The 21,572-nt window shown below is 42.8% G+C and overlaps 1 protein-coding gene across 1 annotated transcript in view; it reads left to right on the top strand.

Annotated features, from left to right (window-relative positions):
- Positions 1–21,572, top strand: part of MYBL2 (MYB proto-oncogene like 2) — an 84,347-nt gene that overhangs the window by 39,567 nt on the left and 23,208 nt on the right. Inside the window, exons 8-12 of the mRNA XM_073606492.1 lie at positions 3,974–4,345; positions 7,516–7,655; positions 11,384–11,480; positions 12,436–12,549; positions 14,265–14,372. Coding sequence (XP_073462593.1) covers positions 3,974–4,345; positions 7,516–7,655; positions 11,384–11,480; positions 12,436–12,549; positions 14,265–14,372 — 831 coding nt within the window. The remainder of the gene's footprint in view (positions 1–3,973; positions 4,346–7,515; positions 7,656–11,383; positions 11,481–12,435; positions 12,550–14,264; positions 14,373–21,572) is intronic.

Raw genomic sequence — 21,572 nt, 5'->3', positions numbered from 1 at the left:
TATTAAAACAAAAATAAATTAAAATTCCAGTATATATCCCATAGTTTGTAGACTCCATAACTTTTGCTTAAACCGATCAATATATGCTTGTTGGGATTTTTTTACCGAAAATATGTAGCAGAATACATATTGGCCTAAATTTTATAAAGAAATTTAATTTTGGATGTTTTTATTGGATATGTTTTGTAGCAGAAAGTGAATATTTTTTTCACTTCTTTTTTTTTTTTTTTTATAGCACAGCAAAAAACAAAAACAAAAAAAACATTGCAGTGGTGATCAAATGCCACCAAAAGATTGACACAGTGCTGTATCGCAGAAAAATTGCCTGGTTATGAAGGGGGTAAATCTTTCAGAGGGCAAGTGGTTAATTTGCAGTATTTTTTTCATTTGCTTAAAACCTTTGTGCAGTACAAAAATCCCTATTTTATTTGCTCCTGATTGTCGGACAAAGTAATGGAAAGAGTATGTACTGCTGGAGAGAATGGTCAGTAAAATGATAGTAATTCGAAAAGCAAACATTTAATACATAAATGCAGTGGCTGCGGTTTTTGCTTTTTTCCTTTTTTAGGTTGTTTTTTTTTTTTTTTTTTTTTTTTTTTTTACTTTTTACCTAGTTATCCATTCAATAAAACACTTCTGTCTCTAGGGTGGTTCCACACCACTGGAGGAGCAACAAAGATACCTTTGACCAGCAGCATTGTCGATCTTGGGTGAGGTAGCAGATTTCGATGGACTTGACTAACAAAACTGAACTTCAACAGCAACTTTTTAAAATTTTTTTTTTTATTTTGTTTACCTTTTGGGTTAACATGATAAATGCTGACCACTGTAAGCACCCTTATACATGTTAAACCCTCCTATCCTTTACAGCAGGGCTCCTTGCATCAGTGGAAGTAAACATTGCTGCATGATTGGTATTAGAGGGAGTAATAGTGCCCCATCCTTGGTGTCAATGGGAGGAGGAATAGTGCCTCATGATTGGTGTCAATGGGAGGAGGAATAGTGCCCTATTGTTGGTGTCAAAAAAACAAGAAAAATAGCCCTGGGACTTTAAATGAGGTGAGAGAGGTTTAGCCAATGTCCACAGCGAACACTGAGACAAAATCAATTTATTCATTTTTAAAATGTTATGTAACGGAGCGGTAACAACAATGATTGTGAGTTACCAGGCATAATAGCCAATGTACACAACACAGATGAACGTAAATATACAAAGATTTATTACAAATGTTATACATCAATGAGCAACAATAAAACTTGAAAGTTGCTGGGTCAGTAAATACACATACAGAATAAGAAGATAAAGTGTACATACATGTGGACAGAGAAGTATGTAACATAATGCAGACATCAATAATACCCAGCATGTACCGGCATAAAACAAGCATCAATAAAGCCCTATGCATTTCGCGAGACCCTGCTCGCTTCTTCAGGGGCGGATGCATGAATGTTGTATCGAAGTCTGAGATAAATTGCCAAACGCTGGATATCAAGATGGCAGCAGTGTGATGCATCCAGCTCGGGATCTGAGGAGGCGGAACCAAACAAAGGCCACAATAGGGGAACATCCGGAGGATCAGCACGGTCTGGATAGGGGTATTTCTCACTGCGGTTTCCACTTAGCCCCTTAAAATTGTGTCTGGAAAATGTCTCAATGGAGTGAAAAACATCCAATGGTTGTCAGTTTGTTCTTAGAGATGTAACCGCTCTATCCAATCGTCAAGTTGTGAATCAGAATCCCAGCCGTGCTGAACGTCCAGATATACCCACAAGAGCCCGAAGGCTATGCCCCCAGCGTCATGTACGGGCGGTGACGCATGGGCGTCCAAAAGACATCCACCATCAAAAGGGGGTGCACAGATGGACTTGACTAACAAAACTGAACTTCAACAGCAACATTTTTTAATTTTTTTTTTTTTTTTTTTTTTTTTTTATTTTGTTTATTTTGTTTACCTTTTGGGTTAACATGATGCTGACCACTGTAAGCACCCTTATACATGTTAAACCCTCCTATCCTTTACAGCAGGGCTCCTTGCATCAGTGGGAGTAAACATTGCTGCATGATTGGTATTAGAGGGAGTAATAGTGCCCCATCCTTGGTGTCAATGGGAGGAGTAATAGTGCCCCATCCTTGGTATCAATGGGAGGAGGAATAGTGCCTCATGATTGGTGTCAATGGGAGGAGGAATAGTGCCCTATTGTTGGTGTCAGTGGGAGGAATAGTGCCGCATTGTTGGTGTCAGCAACAGTGGGGGGAAAATAGTACCCCAAGGGCCGGATAGAAGCAAGCAAAGGGCCACAGTTTGGAGACCACTGCTTTATAGTGAAGGGAGCTGCTATATTATCAGTTTGATCTGCATTTGCCTAGATGCTGCACATGTGATTAGTTATAGTTACATAGTAGGTGAGGTTGAAAAAAGACACAAGTCCATCAAGTCCAACTTATGTGTGTGATTATGTGTCAGTATTATATTGTATATCCCTGTATGCTGCGGTCATTCAGGTGATTAATAGTTTCTTGAAGCTATCAATGCTCCCCGCTGAGACCACCGCCTGTGGAAGGGAATTCCACATCCTTGCCGCTCTTACAGTAAAGAACCCTCTACGTAGTTTAAGGTTAAACCTCTTTTCTTCTAATTGTAATGAGTTATGACACCAGCAATTTAGTTGCTTGACCGTTCCATTGAGAGCACAAGCAACTGTTCTCCATGGGATGTCCTGAATGCAACTGTTTTAGGAAACTGTTAATTTGATGGGTTTATTTCTGCTTTAAGACCCCTTTCACACCAAGGCGTTTTTGCAGCGTTTTAGCGCTAAAAATAACGCTATTAAAACGCTCATAAAACGCTCCCCATGCATCTCAATGGACCCTTTCACACTGAGGCATTGCGCTGGCGGGGCGTTGAGAAAAGTCCTGCAAGCAGCATCTTTGGAGCAGCTTTTGGGCGTTGAAAAAAGTGCTTCAAAAATGCCCCTGTCCATTGAAATGAATTGAAAACGCTGTAAAAACGCCTGAATAGTGCCTGTAATCCGCCCTGAGCTGTAGAAAATTCACATGATCTCACAAAAAGGTAAACCTGCAAGCAGAAAAGAGCATCTACAACAACAGGACTGAAATTGTGGGAAGGTCAGAATGATTAAACAGACCATCAAAGTGCCAAAAAAAAGAATTAATCCCAGAAAAATGAAGATTTGAAGTAAAACAAGACACTGCTTGTTACTTTACAAGACACTGCTTGTTTTACATGATATCACAAAGGATAAACCTGCAAGCAGAAAGATGGCATCAATAACGCTTGAAAAGTGCTGTTAAAACGCCTGTAGCGTTGCGTTAATTTTAACGCTAACGCCCCTAAAACGCTGTAAAAACACGGTAATAATGCTAAGGCGTTTTTAGGGCGTTTTTGAAGCGCCTTGGTGTGAAAGGGGTCTAAATGGTTTGTCTCAACACTTTGCCACTTTTGATGGCCAATTTGGTTTGTTAAAAAAAGCTGAAAAAGAAGACTAGCTGGTGGGATCCACGGGTGGAAATAAAAGAAAAAGCCTAATGGCCTAGTCTCAAAAAAACCAATGTAGTCATTTTGTAACTTTGCATCATATTTTTGTTTTTGTGTTTAGTACCGCTTTATGTAAACCTACAATATTGTCTTTGCTGTACATGGGCAAGTGGGCTACTTTATAGGTGGAGCCTTATTGCAGTTGTATATTCAGTCATTTATTAACCTTTAGGCCCTATGGAGTCTATACAGGTGTGAATTGGCACTATTGAGTCTACAGACATAAATATAAATTTTATTTTATGAACTATTTTGCACTCCTGCTTTTTGAATTCTATATGCACTCAGATCTCTTAGTGATCTTTATTTTAAGATCGTATCAATTATAGTTTCTGTATGCTATGAGTTACTGCACAATTTTTTCACTTCTGTGTTAGTCTTGCATCTTGACTTTCATTATACCATTACTTTTTTAGGACACCGATGGCTGGTGTGACTTATCTTCATTTGATTTAGTAGATGACTCTGCTGTCAGTGATGTTGGAAGCCCCACACAAGCTTCCTCTAATTCTACAAAGCCCATGGCAGGCAATGTTACAGAATACCGACTGGATGGGCATACTCTGTCCGACCTGAGTAAGGGCAGCAAGGGTGAACTGATTCCTATATCTCCACGTCCACAAGGCATCTTTGGAACTCCACCGTCCCTGCTTAAACACAAAAAGAGGAAAATTACATTGTCACCTGTTACAGAAAGCACTGCCAACAGCAGCACTTCCACTACAGAAGGGAATAGTATGACTCCGAAGAGCACTCCTGTCAAATCACTGCCTTTCTCTCCTTCTCAGGTATGAATTCAGCTAGACCATCGTGCAACGATGGAGCTTAACCACTTCCGGACCACCCGCCGTCGGTACTTCGACACAAAATACTGTTGTTATGGCAGCAGATATCTACCATAACCCCCGTATTTCTTAAAAAAATGGCGGGCAGTCCTCTTTCAGATAAAAGTGGTCTCTGCGGCGGGCCCTCCCGCTGCGTTACGGTCGTCTCCTCCGCTTACCGGAGCCGTCGGTAGTGGTGGAGACTATCGGGTCCTTTTTTTTTTTTTTTTTTTTTTCTCTCCTGTGAGGCATGGCGTTGAGTGAGGGAAAGATGGCCCCCACTCGACTCCATACCATTGAATGACGGAAGTGACGTCATACATACCTTCCGCCCAATGGTCTTAAAGGGGGAAATATTTTTATTGAAAAAGGGAAAAAAAAAACTTTTTTGAATTGCATTTTAGTGTAAATATGAGATCTGAGGTCTCTTTGACCCCAGATCTCACATTAAAGAGGTCCTGTCACGCTTTTTTTCTATTACAAGGGATGTTTACATTCCTTGTAAAAAGAATAAAAGTGACACAAAATGTTTTATTTTTACACTGTCCATTATTTAAAAAAAAAAACAAAGATAAAAAGTAAAAAAAATAAATAAATAAAACTCCACATATTGGGGGTTATTTACGAAAGGCAAATCCACTTTGCACTAAAAGTGCACTTGCAGTGCTCGTGCGCAGTCATTGTGGATCTGAGGGGGACCTGAAAGGAAGATAAACAGCATTTTAGCTTGCACATACTTGGATGATAAAATCAGCAGAGCTTCCCCTCATTTCAGATCTACCCCTCAGATTTACAGTGATTGCACTTCCATGTGCACTTGTAGTGCAAAGTGGATTTGCCTTTTGTAAATAACCCCCTTAGTGTTTTCAAAAATGGACAGACAAATCCCCGGGAACTACAGGCCAGTTAGCCTAACATCAATTGTTGGTAAATTATTGGAGGGGATGATGAGGGACTATATTCAAGAAATTACTTAAGTAGTTATCAGCATGGGTTTATGAAAGGTTGTTCTTACCAGACTAATCTGTTAAAATTCTATGAGGAAATAAGCTGCCATCTAGAAAGGGGAAGGCCTGTGGATTTAGTGTACTTGGATTTTGCAAAGACATTCGATACAGTCCCCTATAAGCGCTTAATCTACAAGCTGAGGTCTGCAAGCGTGGACCATAAGGTTTGTTCTTGGGTTAAAAACTGATTAAAGGGGTTGTGATAAATGTGTACTCGGACTGGTCTGGAGTGGTAAGTGGGGTGCCCCAGGGTTCTCTCTTGGGACCAATTTTATTCAATTTATTCACTGTCAGGGCAATAGGGATGTGGAACTCTCTTCCACAATTGGTGGCAGCTGCGGGGAGTATTGATAGTTTTAAGAGACTCTTAGATGTGCATCTTAAGGAACACGACATACAGGGATATGGGAACTATAGACAATGACACACGTACACCTACACCGATTGAACTGGATGGATTATTGTCTTTTTCCATTTTTCCACCTTACCTACTATGATACTTTAAAGCGCCCCGTCCCGCTGTGCTCGCGCACCGAAGAAACCGCATACGTAAGTCGCACCCGCATGTGTAAACTGTGTTCAAACTACACATGTGAGGTATCGCTGCGATCGTTAGAGCGAGAGCAATAATTCTAGCAAAAGACCTCCTCTGTAACCCAAAACTGGTAACCTGTAGAAATTTTTAAACGTTGCCTATAGAGATTTTTAAGGGTCAAAGTTTGTCACCATTCCAGGAGCGGGTGCAATTTTGAAGCATGACATGTTGGATATCAATGTTCCGCCAAGTAAATTATCTTTCACAATATAAAAAACAAATTGGGTTAACTTTACTTTTTTTTTTTTTTCCTTCTTTTTTCATTCAAAAGTGTATTTTTTTCCAAAAAAAAAAAAAACGTTTGTAAGAACGCTTTATGTCAGTGTGACCTAAAGTATTGCAATGACCGCTATTTTATTCTCTAGGGTGTCTGAAAAAGAAATGTTTGGAGGTTCTAAGTAATTTTCTAGCAAACAAACCTTAGTTTGAAAAATAGGCGTGGTCCTTAAGTGGTTAAAAACTTTAGGGACAATCGCATTAAAATGACTGCTGGAAACTCCGAAATAAAGTGTTGAATTTTGTGTTTTGTTTTTTTTTTTGTGTAAATTTCATATTTGGGACCCTTTGTTACCTTTTACAAGTCTCTAAGTTCCTGTCCTGCAAGGTATACAGCACCATTGTAGTTCTGTTAAGGAAAAGTAAAAAGCCATTCTTGACCTCAGGTCCAGTGACATTGCCATTAAAGGTTAGTCTGCTGCAGGCAAGATATGGTGTTTTCTACGTTTTTTTTCTCTCTTAGAGGTCAGTTTGCAAATTTGATGCAAGATGTGAGGTTACAGTAGACATTTGTGAACAGAGCCAAGAACTGCCGATGCCTCAATTTTATACAATTTGTGCGAGCCAGCATCTTAACCCGCCTATACATGGCACGCATTTCTATTCCTGCACCCACGGTCAGTGTTGAGAGGGTATCCCTCCCGCCGAGCCCCTTGTATTGTTCTGGCAGGGAAAACCGTCTCCAGCGGGATAAGACCGCGATTCCATGCATAATTCGGCAGGCTGGTTGTACCCACATTGATCAATCAGTTTGGTACATTCAGCCTGCCCATACATGGTTTGAATCCTCTATGGTTGGCCTCTCTCCAGTAAGTAGATGCTGACCCTGGATAATGCCTGAGCAAAGATGGTGCTTTCTAATCAGAAATGCATATTGTGTTTTCTGGGAGAGTGTTATGATCTTTTGTTAGCACACATTTTAACAAATATGTCAGATTTTTTTTTTTAATTCAGTTTCTTTGCTAAAAAGCATGATGTTAAAGCTTGAAAGCTGAACTTCTACTTTACTTGCATGACTTACCCCCTCCCTACCTGTTCTTCTTTGTACTCTGTGTGCAATTTCATTTTAGGAGACGCTTCTCAGAGGAAGTAGCTACGATTGTGTTCTTTACTGTGCTTTCTGTAAAACTATAGGTGTGTCTTGTAATATAAAAATATATGTAAAATAAAGCTTTATTTAATAGACATAAAATATCACTTTTAAAAACTAGTTAAATGACAAAGCGCCTAAAATTAGCTTGCTTTTATTTCTACAGTTTTTGAATTTCTGGTCAAAACATGATGCCTTAGAGCTGGAAAATCCATCTCTGACGTCAACACCTGTCTGCAGCCAGAAGGCTGTGGTGACCACCCCCCTCCATCGGGACAAGACGCCACTGCTGCAAAAGAATTCAGCGTAAATGATCTTTTAATGTGCATTGCTTGTGACGTTAGATATATACTTTTAAATATCCCCCTTTTTTTTTTTTTTTTTTTTGTCTGTGTATAGTATAAGTGCATTAGAGTGCCAAGCAGTAGGTGTGGCAGGACTCCTTTTAAACAGTGACCTAATTTGTTGCAATTTGTGACTTGTTTGAGACAATTTTGCATGTAATTTCACTGTCACAATTTCTTACTTTGCAACACCATTAGTTAATTGGACCCTTAGGCCTCACACCAGACGCTGTTAAACGCATGTTCAGAGGCAGTTGTACACTTTTTTTTTTTTTTTTTTTTCAACTGGCCCTGAACCCATTTAATGTTATCCTATGTGTCCATGTACACAGTCTCGTTTTTTGGCGTTTTTAGGCAGCTGCGTTTAACCTAGTTTTTCCAGAAGCAAAAAAATGGGTTCAGACGCAAAAGTTTTCCACATTGCAGACACTAAACGCGGCTAAATGCCGGTACCACGTTTAGCTGCGTTTGCGTTTTTATAAGTGTTTTTAAAGGAACATTTTATGACTCGAATTTGGGGCCCCATATCTCGGGGGCCACTTGGTGCTAGGAACCCCAAATTTGGTGTGCAGACACAGTGGAACTAGCACTACAAAATATCCAAATTGGGGTTCCTAGCACCAAGTATATGGGGCCCCAAAGTCGGGTCGCAAAATGTTAAGCACTTCTGCAGCAGAGAGACATTTTTCGACCTGACTTTGGGGCCCCATAACCCCAATTTGGATATGTTATAGTGTTAGTCCAACTGTGTTAGCACACCAAATTTGGGGTTCCTAGCGCCAAGTGGCCCCCGAGATACGGGGCCCCAAAGTTGGGTCGCAAAATGTCATTCTCTGCTCTGCAGACGCTTCTAGACGCAAGCGCGGTAAAACGCAGCTAAACGCGGCATGCAAACGCAGCAAAACGGGCGTTTCTAAATGCCGGTTTCAGCTTTTAAAAACATGTGTTCAGCAGAGTTTGCACTGACGTCTCGTGTGCATGAGGCCTTATAGTTTTGGTGGACCGACTGGTGTTTTCCCTTCCCAGTTGTCATTACTGAAACTACTAAAACCTTCCTACTCTTAATCTCTACAACGGAAAGTAATACATTTGTGGTCCGAAATAAGAATAGGGAGAGCTACTAAGCTAGAAAGAGTGCACAGGACAGATGTAACAAAACACTTTTTAATGGTATATTTAACAGCCCAAAAGGAAGCATGTGCGTTCCTGGTTGGAGATTAAGTTCTTTTAACCTCAGTTTGCTGTTTTATTAAGCTAGCAATGTAATAAGCTGATTGTCCATATATAGAAGTGTTTGCTGTAGGAACTGGGTAGCATGGGCTTTTGTTTTACTAATGCATAGTTGCCAACATTGCAAAAAAAAAATGTGGGACACTTTTTTGACTGTAGGCGGAGCCGTATAACAATTAGGGGGTGGGGCATGCGTTTGTGGGCGGGGCTTAGCAATAAAAACCAAAACTGCGGCGAAGAATGGCCGTGGTTTACGTGAGATAGTGGGCGTTGCTCAAATGGGTGTGGCTCAAAGGGGGTGTGGTTAGTCTGAGATGAATAAGGGATGGAGAGGGAAAGGGGGAGAAAGGAATGAAGGGACAGCAGCCCTAGATCCTACACAACAATAGAAATATGTGTATTCTAGAAAGTTTAACAATCAGCAGATAAAGATGCTCCAAACACCTGGTGTTAGCTCTTCAATCATCCTGGCACCATGATTGTTATGGTGTCAGGATGATTGAAGCGCATTATTTTTATTATTACATTGTAATATAAAAATAAATCATTCAACTCACCATAATGCAGAATCAGTGGGATCCCTGTGCGTGTTGCCTGCCACCAGCAGAGTCCGTCCTTGCATCAGGTGTCCCCAGCAGAGTCCGTCCTTGCATCAGGTGTCCCCAGCAGAGTCCGTCCTTGCATCAGGTGTCCCCAGCAGAGTCCGTCCTTGCATCAGGTGTCCCCAGCAGAGTCCGTCCTTGCATCAGGTGTCCCCAGCAGAGTCCGTCCTTGCATCAGGTGTCCCCAGCAGAGTCCGTCCTTGCATCAGGTGTCCCCAGCAGAGTCCGTCCTTGCATCTGGTGTCCCCAGCAGAGTCCGTCCTTGCATCTGGTGTCCCCAGCAGAGTCCGTCCTTGCATCTGGTGTCCCCAGCAGAGTCCGTCCTTGCATCTGGTGTCCCCAGCAGAGTCCGTCCTTGCATCTGGTGTCCCCAGCAGAGTCCGTCCTTGCATCTGGTGTCCCCAGCAGAGTCCGTCCTTGCATCTGGTGTCCCCAGCAGAGTCAGTGCAGACCCCCCTCCATCAGTGCAGACGCCCTCAGCAGACCCCCCTCCATCATTGCAGAACCCCCTCAGTGCAGACCCCCCTCCATCAGTGCAGACGCCCTCAGAGCAGAACCCCATCAGTGCAGACGCCCTCAGCAGACCCTTCCCTCCCATAACGCCCCCCAGGCCCCAGCAGTGTCAGTGAGCACATAGATAGCGTGGCCGCCGGTGCAGCGTCCGGCACCGTGTGTTCAGTGGAGAGGGGAGGGGCCGATCCGTGCGAGAAGAGAAGCCGATTCATTGGCTGCACGGATCGAGCCCCCTTCTCCGCTCAACACAAGGGGGAGTGATCAAGCGGCGGCGGGACCGGCCGCTATTTTACTGAAGCCCGTTCCCAAAAATGCAATTTGCAAACATTCCTGATTTTTTTCCCTGGGCAAATCCCGATTCGGGACAGCCTCCGACCGGGTCGAGGGTCCCAAAATCGGGTTTGTCCCGGGAAATTCGGGACTGTTGGCAACTATGCTAATGTAAACTGTTATTTGGAGCACTCCCAAAGCATTTCTGATCATCTTTGCTAATTTTTAAGTTAGTCTGATACTATAGCCCAGGTGTATCATACCAAGCTTGTGAATAACTTTTTAAAGGGCACATTTTGTGTTTTGAACATGGTTACCGTGCTTAACTCCTTTCCAATGAGAGCGCAGGCTTCACGGAAAGGAGTTGTCTAACATGCGCTGTTAATGCTGATAGTGTGCTCCCAGTGCAGAGACTGAGCTCTCACTGAAAGCTCCTGGTCTCCTACCAGCAGTTGGGAACTAGGAAGACTGGTACTTGATCACTGTGATAGCCTCTGATTGGCTATTACAATGATCAGTTACTGTATAGCTCACCCCTGTGTTTTCTCTATTTTTTTTTTTTTCTTTTAATGGAGAAAAGGATACATTTTATTAATTAATTTTATTGTTATTACAAGTGCAAACAGAGAAATATTCTCATATGTGTTATCACAGCAATTGTCGAAGCAGTAGAATTTTATTTTGTTTCTTCGGTGATGGGTTATGGTAATAGCAAGAAATATACAGCTACATTTAAAAAAATTTCACTATTTTGTGCCAGTTTTCCTTTTGCTTAAAAAAAGAAATCAGGAATTATCCATTATATCATTTACCACCAAATAAGCCAAATTTGTCTTAAAAACAAACCACAAGGTGTATTTCACCTGCACACTTTTAGTTGCTGTGCTGATGTGTACAGTTTTACTAATACACACTGGAAAACTGTGTTCAAGTTTTAGGATTTGTTTTTTACCCTCTTGTAGTGAAGGGTTTACCAGAAAGGTAAACGTCTCTCTAAATTTGGACAAGCATGTTTGTAATGCCTTGTGTTATCCTATTTTTAAGGAGCTTTTTTTCTTGTTGGGTTGTTTTTTAGATTTGTCACTCCAAACCACAAATTTATTGGAGACAATGCACCTCACACACCTACACCATTTAAAAATGCATTGGAAAAGTTTGGCTCAAGGCCATTGGTAAGTGAATATTTAATTTATCCTTCTATAAGGTATAGTCATTAATCATTGGTATGTACTTGAGCCCCCAATGACCTACCAGCAAGATACTTTCTTGAGAAACAGACATTATTAGGCTTGTAGGGGTTTGCACACATCTGTTCTCTTCTACCCAATGAATTTTACTAGAATAGAAACCGACCAAAGAAGAACCTGGTGCTTTGTATACTGTGTGAAGTAAAGTGGTGGGTGAGGAAGTTGTATAGAAGTAAATTGTAACTTTGTCTCCTGTGCTCAAACAAATATAAGAATTCAAATGAGGCATCTAAGGGGTTCTGTTGTAATGCTGAGGAGTTGGGGGACCCAAAAGTGGAACATCTGCTTATCTGCTCTATCTCCCCCCCCCCCCCACTCCGGTGCCACATTTAGCACCTTTCGGGGGGGTACCTGGTATTTGACAGTAACCCTTCCCCACTTCCGGGAGACGGCACCATCCCTCGGAAGTTCGCCTCCTTCCTCCTCCGCCGGGCCAGTTGAAGCACTGCGCTTCACGCTCGTGCAGTAAGGAACCGGCTGTGAAGCCAAAAGGCTTCACTGCCGGTTTTCTACAAGACAATTGACGGCGGGGTGCCGACATGGTGGGCTCCCTGGACAGGTAAGTATCCATATATTAAGTTGTTTTTTTTTTTTTGTTTGTCCCTCACCCCAGGCAGAACACCGCTTTAAGAATATCTCGCCTTGGCATTCTCCAAAAAATATGTATAAAAAATTTCAATAAGCATGCAAAATGTAAATCTGGAATGGAGCTGGTTTTTAGGAAACGCAAACATTGGTAGACCATAAAATGTAGAAAAGAATATAGAATCATCTGACCTTTTCTTTTCTACCACTGTTTTCTAGTTACAGAAATTTGGTTGTTTGAACCTTTGTTAGCACTTTGCTGTGACTCCTAATGTGATTGATTCTTGTTCTGCAGCCTCCTACTCCTCACCTGGAAGAAGATCTGAAGGAAGTCCTGCGCAGTGAGTCAGGCATTGAGCTGATTATTGTAGATGAGCCAAACTACGATCGCCATAAAAGGAAACCTGGGGTAATTATTGGCTTGTTTCTGCTCACAAGGGTAAACTTTGTGAACCTAGTATTTCCATAGCTCCCATGGCCTGCAAAACTGACATCTGGGGCCTATTAGTAACGTAGAGTGGATTGAAAATGAAGTGATACTAAACTCTGCTAAAAAAAAAATGTGCAGTTGGGCCCCACTTGAAGCCGTAATGGTTCACTACCAGGTTTCCTTATCGGCAGTGGCAGCACCCCCACAGCTGATGGAAACATCAGCTGCGGTGCCCACATAGTTGGACTCCAGGACAGGTAAGTGTCCTATTATTAAAAGTCAGCAGATGCAGTATGTGTAGCTGCTGGCTTTTAATTTTTGCAGGGGTGGGCAGACCTCTGCTTTTATTACATTCTATGCATTAAGGTGAAAAACCTTTTGTGGTGCAGCTGGGCCCCCAGAGCCCCCCTTTTACTTATCTGAACCCGATCTTTCCAGCGACGAGAACGAGCCCAGCAGCTGTCTCGGGTACTCATTGGTTTGATTGATAGCAGTGGGAGCCATAGGTCTCTGCTGTCTGTGTTAATGGACGCAGCAGCAGGACTCGGGAGCTCGCCTGCACGAGTGCCCCCATGGAAAGCGACTCCGTGGGTAATTTTAAAAATTTTTTTTTTTTTTTCTTAGACACACAGAAAATAAAATGGCAGTCGTTGCAATTCTTTGTCACACCGTATTTGCGCAGCGATCTTACAAATGCGAATTAAGAAATCGGTAAAGTTAGCCCCCTTTTTTATTTATTTTTTTTAATATTGTGAAAGATAATGTTACGCGGTGTAAATTGATACCCAACATATCATGCTTTAAAATTGCGCCGGCTCGTGGAATGGTAACAAACTGACACTCAATCTACATCGGCGACGTCTAAAAAAATTCTACAGGTTGCATGTTTTGAGTTAGAAGGTCTTTTGCTAGAATTATTGCTCTTGTGCTGACTATCGCGGCGATATCTCACGTGTGGTTTAAACACTGTTTGCATATGCGGGCGTGACTTGCTCAATCGTTCGCTTCTGCACACAGAAGGACGGAGCGTTTTAAATTTTTTACACAGTCCCTTTTTAAAAATACAATTTTTGGATCACTTTTATTCCTGTTCCAAAGAATGTAAACTTTCTTTTCCCTTTTTTTTTTTTTTTTTTTCGCACTCTGCATTTACCAATGCATGGTTGTACAATGAGGAATTTACACCCCTGTGCTTTTGCTAAAGAGCAGCGCATTTGGGTGCCTCGAGACTGTTAATACTTTTTAAGGGCGCCCTAACTGGAAAAAGTTCAGAAATATTGGGCTAAACCGTTTCCAGAATATATGTATTTATATCATTACAGGGTCACTTTGGGTGCTGCCTTAGGTGGCGGGAAGCAACTGAATGCTCCTGCTTAGAGCACACGTTTCGTAAGTTGCCATGTCGTTTTTCACTGAGCGGCTCTGTGATTGATTTATTGGTAAAGGGGATTAATAGACTCACTGAATCATCCTTCAAGCAAATCTCTGCAAGGAAAAAATTCTTTCCAATGTCACATTCTTGTCTGAAGCACCATGTAATACAATAGGCTGGCGCAGTTTATCATACAAATGGACTGTATGTACGGCAAATGTAGCCTTTCCATCAAACGATTGATGAATTAGGCTTGATATATTTATAGAAATAGACTCTGTAGAATTACTTCGTATAATGTGTCCTTTTCCTTTTCATCCAGCACTCGCACAGTCCCATCAAGAAAGTGCGCAAGTCCCTGGCTTTGGATATTGTAGACAAGGAAATTAAACCTCCCACATTGTCTCTCTCATCTGCTTCACATATACAGGTAAATTGATGCTGACTTAGTAATGACCATTGTTTAAGGATAGTGGGGGGATGGTGATGTGAGCATTTCAATCGAAGACATTGGGGTTGATTTACTAAAAGCAAATAGTCTGTGCATTGCAAGTGCAGTTGCTCGAGATCAGAGGGGAACATGCAAGGGGGGGGGGGGGGGGACTGAATTTTTGCTTGCACATGATTGGATGATGGAAATCAGAAGAGCTTTCCCTCGTTTTCAAAGCTTCCCCTCAGATCTACGCAACTGCGTTTGTAGTGCACAGTATATTTTGTCTTTAAATTAACCCTTATTGCCATTTCTTAGTTTCCCTGCTTGATCTGTTATGATCTTATATGCAAATACTGACCTTACCCTATAGCAGGTATCACTAAATGGTGGACCGCGGTCCGGACCGAGTCAATGTCCCATCCAGGCCCGCTGCGGTTGCGCCATCTTAGGATCCGCTTTTTCCCTCATCCACCGCTAGCTCTGTTGTCTTTGCAGAGATGACATCGGAAGAGCAGCACAGCGATGGGTGGAGGGTGGGAGCTGGCCCAGTTAACTGGTTGCTAGGACCGCCCTGCATCCATGACTGACAACCAGTCAGTTAACTGGGGCAGCTCCCGCCCTCTGTCCATTGCTTTGCTGCACTTCCAATGTCGGCTACTCTGCCTCCCGCGCTGTGTAAGGTAGGACAGGGAAGAGGACTCTGTTGCTGTGTAAAGGATGGAGGATGCCTGGGGTGATGTAAAGGGAGCATGGACAGGACTGGTGAAGGGAGTGATATTAAGTGAATTTGAAGTGGGGGGGTTTTGATATTAAGGGGGGCTGAGGACTGTAATGTGATTGGGGGGTTAATGTTATGCAGGGGGACTGGGAACACTGATGTAATAAAAGGATTGTGATGTCAAGGATCCGATTCTAGGTTCACATTATTATTCTGTGTGTAGGTGGCCCATTTATTTCAGTGGGCTGCCTTATAAGTAGAAGTGCAGAAAAAGAAGTCCCTGGCCCTATTTTTTTTCTTTTCTTTTTTTTTTAAATTGCGCTGTACCGAGCTGCATGGTACTGTGGCACTCCCAAAAATGCACCATGTTTACCATTGTACAGAGGTGTCTTGAGAGTCAAACATATGATTCAGACCTCTGCTGGAAAATTTTACTGACTGGACCTTCGTGAATTTTAAGTCAGTACCCCTGCCCTATAGTATAGTGTCTGCTAGGCATGCATGCGACAGCACACGGAACTGGCAGTTAGCCCTTATGCACCAATCACTGCGTTGTGGTAAGGGAAGAAGAGTATATTCACATGCTGCATAACTTAGCCAGAACTACTGCAGTTTTATTTTGGTCCTGCAGTGTGGATGGCAATGAAGCCTACAGGTTCTCTTAACATTGCAATTGGTTACTTGGTTTGCCTTTTTATGAGCCCACGTGAATTAAAAACCTTGGCATTAGCCTCTTCTTTTTGTCATATCTGTTTTTGTGCCAAAAGTTTAAGTACCCAAGTTCTCTGAGGCTGCCTTCTTTTATTCCCCCCACCCCAACATTACCCCAATGTTTCCCTTTACTCTGAAACTGTCTTTTCTTTATCGTACATCATGGGACGCAGAGCCTCAAGTATTTACTTAGTGGGTTATGGGCCTACCTTCAGGTGTTGACGCTGGTATAACCAATACAGGAAGTTGACTCCCCTATATAACCCCTCCTCCTTCCAGGAGTAACTCAGTTTTTTCGCCAGTGTCTAAAGGTGTTCACGAGTGAAGATGTGCTCTGAGGAGCTCCTAGAGGGATCCATGACGGATTTAAAAAACCTCCACAGCTGGATCCATCCTCTCCCCCGAGGCCATAGGCTGGTACCCGGGCTCGCAGACAAGAACAAGGTTTTGCCTGTAAGCTTCTCTTTGAGAGCTGGACCCTAGGAACCAGGACTCTTTTTGGTCTTGCTACATTACCTAAAGCTGTTCCTGAGGGGTGCTATACAGGTCCAAAGGAGTGGAACCCCTATTAAAAGGGACCCGGTCTTTGAAGGTTTACAGCAGCCTGCCGTGATGGGTGAAGTTTGGATCTGTCTGTTTACAGCAGTATCCTGCAGCGAGGACAAGTTAAGGGAAGAAGCTAATGCTTTTTCCTTCCAGATACCTTGTATGCCTTTTAAAATGTCTCTCCTATTGGGAGTAATTTACACTACCTAGATACGATGTTTTACAGCAAGCTCTGCCTCCAATAGCATGTGTGGTCCCAGTGGAGGGGGTTCTTAGTTAAATAATCCTCTTTAAGGAATTTAAATAAAATACAGTAGTTGCAAAAAACTAGGCTTTAAGGTTGGCGCAGCTGCCTGGCAGCTGAGAAGGTCAAAATTTGATCACTAAACTATGGCCCCTGTGCTGCATGGTTTTAAGGCAGCACGTCCGCCTAGCAGCATTGGGATTCCCTGTGCCTCTGTAGTATTGACTGCTGATAGAACCCCCAGCCCCCCACCCCCTCCTCCCTCCCCTCTCCTTTTGCAGACGTGCGTCTGTTACATACTGGTCTGGTATTACACGTGGCAGCGTCGCTCCCTCCCTTCGGTCTGCAATGGCAGACACGCATGCCGTTCACACCCGAACCAGGCATATTACCCGAGAGGGATGGGACGCTGAGGAGCGTGTCCCTGAAGGTCACGTGGTGCCGTGTACGGGACGTAATGTCCGCACACGGCGAGAGACTGAGGGAGAGGCAATGAGGACGCCAATCGGGTTCCACCTGAGGCTTTATTGCAGACACTCTCAGTTAAAACTGTGTAAATTAATAAGTGCAGCGCTAAAATTAATAACTAAAAACAATCACTAAATAAAAAAGTTCAATAAAGTTCATATGTTCGTGAATTGAAACACATGTAGATAAAGAGGCACACAGACGTCACTGGTGATAAAGGGTGCTTCATGCAAAAGTTTAAGGTGATCCTTGGTCCGTGCTCACACCATTTGTTTAGCCAAACTGCTCACCTTGCTTAATAGACCCCTGAGCAAACAGGAAGGTCATGAGAGCTTTCACCACCTCTGGTGGTAATGGTAAACTTGTAGATGGAAGCTGGGCACCTCTCGGACTCCGCAGATAAGCCTTGTAACTCTCCCGCAGCAACATATAATACAAAGAAAAGATCTAGTGCTCTCTGTATGACTTGTAAAAGGTAACATTTATTAAAAGACGGGTACTCACATAAATAGCACTTAGTCCAAGTGCTAGGATATCAAGCATTAAAAGACTGGTAACAGCAAAGCTGGTAAGGTGGCCGTAGTGACATTAAGATGAACTCCCGCACGCGTATCGTCCATAGGACTTCCTCAGCGATAGTGGAGTATCGAAATGCCACTGTAGTTTAAATAGATAGCCCCTTATCACACTCACCTGTGTAATTAGAGAAAGAGCGGTAGGCATCCAATCAGGACGCACCACTCACTAGTAGGAAGTGTATATCCAGAAAGGTTGCCATAGCAATCACTAAAGCGCGTCATGCAGCGAGGAACCTGTATGGCAATCCGACTGTGTAATAGAGAGAAACGAGCGGTAAGCGTCCTATCAGAGCGCACCACTCGGACATGGGAGGAGTTTGATAGGCTGTATCTCCATAATGGTCATTACGCCGCGACGGCGTGACGGCGGATCACATGACCACGCACCTCAGAAGATACCTCCCACCTCGGAAAGACGTAAACAGAGCTAAGATATGTTTACCTGTAACCATGGTGATCCGGCGTTACGTCCGCAAAGCGGCAACACTCACGCCAGTCATCCTCACATTATACCGCCTTCCCAGAGGCGGAGTAAACATACAGCCTCCGGCGTGTGTGGTTGTCACAGCAGCCAAAAATAAGTAGGCTGGGTGCACACCACATCACTGCTGGAGACCAAATATCGTTCAAAGATGAATTTATAACATAACAGGCTTATCGGTACCCACCCTACATCATAAAGAGGAGTCTCCTGGGAACCAGCCTGGCCTAAGGTTCCCTAAAAATAAAAGGTTAATGTTAATGCCTACATGGTCTGTAGTCACCAATGCTGACCCCACATCCGGCATCAGAAATGCACACAATATTTAAAAGATGTAACCGGATGAAAAACAAAAATACCTAAACAGGTGTCCAATAAAGGACATCCTAAAAAAATATTACTAAAAATAGTAAAAAACTATTTTAAATTAATCTTAATTAGTCACTACGGCCACCTTTTACAATCTCCCAAATATAACAGACACCAATTGAATAATTCTCCTAAGACATAAAAAAAAAAAAAAAAAAAAACTAACGGTCAGAAATAAAACAATTCAAATCAAACTCGACATTGAGCCCCGTAGGTACTCCCACATGTGTTTCATATATCCAGAAAGACTCACGGCGGCTCAATTGTCTTATGAAATTGCCGCCCCTCCAATGGGGCGTTACTTTTTCCACTCCCCAAAACTTTAGTTTAACAGGGCTGCGTTTGTGAACGAGTTTAAAATGTTTGGAAACATTGTGAGAATCCAGGCCCTTCTTAATATTGGTGATATGTTCACCAATACGAATATGAAGGGACCTGGATGTTCTACCCACATATTGTAGGCCACATTCGCATTCCATGATATAAACGACTCCTGATGTCGAACATGTAATGAAATCCCTAATTTGATAAACCTTTTTTGTGGCTGTGGCTACAAACTCTTTACGTTTTTTAATATTGCCCTTGGTTTGTTTACATGGTGGGCATCGCCCACATGCATAGAAACCAGTCATAATGTTCGAAATCCTGTTTACACAAGAGAGAGGTGGGTCAATTACCCCAGGGGCCAATTTATCTCTTAAGGACGGTGCCCTCTTGTAGACAAACAGGGGGTATTCCGGGAGTACAGGGCCCAAAGTTTTGTCCTGTCTGAGAATGGGCCAATATTTCCGGACTATTTTTTCAAATTTTCTATATTGAACATTGTAGTCCAAGATCATTCTAATATTGCCCGTACCATCACGTTTGGCCCTGGGGCCATTGGATACCAGTGTCTTTCTCTCTAAACTTCGAACGGTCTCAATATGTTTATCAATATCGGTTTTGTTATAACCCTTTTGGACAAAACGGGCAGATAAAACCTCAGATTGTTCCAGGTAGTGATGCTCATGCGTACAGTTCCGCCTAATCCGTACAAATTGCTCTTTGGGAATGTTGCACAACCATTGAAGATGGTGGCAACTCCCGAGGGGTATGTACGCATTGCGGTCCGTAGGCTTAAAATGATTTTTTAACTCCAACTGATTATCTTTCAAAAAAATGTCTAAATCCAAAAAGGTAACGTGAACTTTGTCTATATTCCAGGAGAGAACAATATTTCTATTGTTCTCATCTAGTTTTCGCATAAAGGTATCCAAGTTCGATCTATTTCCATCCCACACCATAATGATGTCGTCAATATAACGTTGGTAACATATAAGTTCAGGGGGTGTGTTCTTATAGATAGACTCTTCCTCCCAGTGTGCCATGAACAGATTGGCAACACTGGGAGCGAAGCGGGCACCCATCGCAACTCCCCTGGTTTGGAGAAAAAAACGTTTATTGTACCAAAAATAATTTTTTGATAAACAAAACTTTAAACAATCCAAGATATAGTTTTTATGTCTTCTGGTCAGATCCGATGTTCTAAAGGCCCATCGAACTGATGCTAACGCATCTTCATGACTGATAATCGTATAGAGGGAACTGACGTCCGCTGTTATTAACAAACAAGAAGAAGAAAAGGAAAGGGTTTCTAAAATTTGGATGATGTGTTTAGTATCTTTGATAAAGGAACGAGTTCCCGTAACCAAAGGTTGTAAAAAAGAGTCAGAGTACCGATAAGCCTGTTATGTTATAAATTCATCTTTGAACGATATTTGGTCTCCAGCAGTGATGTGGTGTGCTCCCAGCCTACTTATTTTTGGCTGCTGTGACAACCACACACGCCGGAGGCTGTATGTTTACTCCGCCTCTGGGAAGGCGGTATAATGTGAGGATGACTGGCGTGAGTGTTGTCGCTTTGCGGACGTAACGCCGGATCACCATGGTTACAGGTAAACATATCTTAGCTCTGTTCCGAGGTGGGAGGTATCTTCTGAGGTGCGTGGTCATGTGATCCGCCGTCATGCCGTCGCGGCGTAATGACCATTATGGAGATACAGCCTATCAAACTCCTCCCATGTCCGAGTGGTGCGCTCTGATAGGACGCTTACCGCTCGTTTCTCTCTATTACACAGTCGGATTGCCATACAGGTTCCTCGCTGCATGACGCGCTTTAGTGATCGCTATGGCAACCTTTCTGGATATACACTTCCTACTAGTGAGTGGTGCGTCCTGATTGGATGCCTACCGCTCGTTCTCTAATTACACAGGTGAGTGTGATAAGGGGCTATCTATTTAAACTACAGTGGCATTTCGATACTCCACTATCGCTGAGGAAGTCCTATGGACGATACGCGTGCGGGAGTTCATCTTAATGTCACTACGGCCACCTTACCAGCTTTGCTGTTACCAGTCTTTTAATGCTTGATATCCTAGCACTTGGACTAAGTGCTATTTATGTGAGTACCCGTCTTTTAATAAATGTTACCTTTTACAAGTCATACAGAGAGCACTAGATCTTTTCTTTGTATTATATGTTGCTGCGGGAGAGTTACAAGGCTTATCTGCGGAGTCCGAGAGGTGCCCAGCTTCCATCTACAAGTTTACCATTACCACCAGAGGTGGTGAAAGCTCTCATGACCTTCCTGTTTGCTCAGGGGTCTATTAAGCAAGGTGAGCAGTTTGGCTAAACAAATGGTGTGAGCACGGACCAAGGATCACCTTAAACTTTTGCATGAAGCACCCTTTATCACCAGTGACGTCTGTGTGCCTCTTTATCTACATGTGTTTCAATTCACGAACATATGAACTTTATTGAACTTTTTTATTTAGTGATTGTTTTTAGTTATTAATTTTAGCGCTGCACTTATTAATTTACACAGTTCTAAAGGGTTTATATATTTGCCTTTAGTGTTCAGCTGCTGTGAGTAGTCATTGAGTTTTTGCGCTGACTGTTTGTTTCTGATTAGACACTCTCAGTTGCAGAAATCTTAGCTGAAGAGAGGGAGTCTGTCACACTAAAGAGACACCAGAGTGCTGGGCACGTAAGGGGCGTAAAGAGCCGTTTCCAGTACAGGAAACACTATTGTTACTTAGCAGT

The sequence above is a fragment of the Aquarana catesbeiana genome, linkage group LG12 (assembly GCF_042186555.1).
Source record: "Aquarana catesbeiana isolate 2022-GZ linkage group LG12, ASM4218655v1, whole genome shotgun sequence".
Classification (NCBI taxonomy): domain Eukaryota; kingdom Metazoa; phylum Chordata; class Amphibia; order Anura; family Ranidae; genus Aquarana; species Aquarana catesbeiana.
Note: the sequence above shows the minus strand (reverse complement) of the source record. Positions and strands in the feature narration are given on the sequence as shown.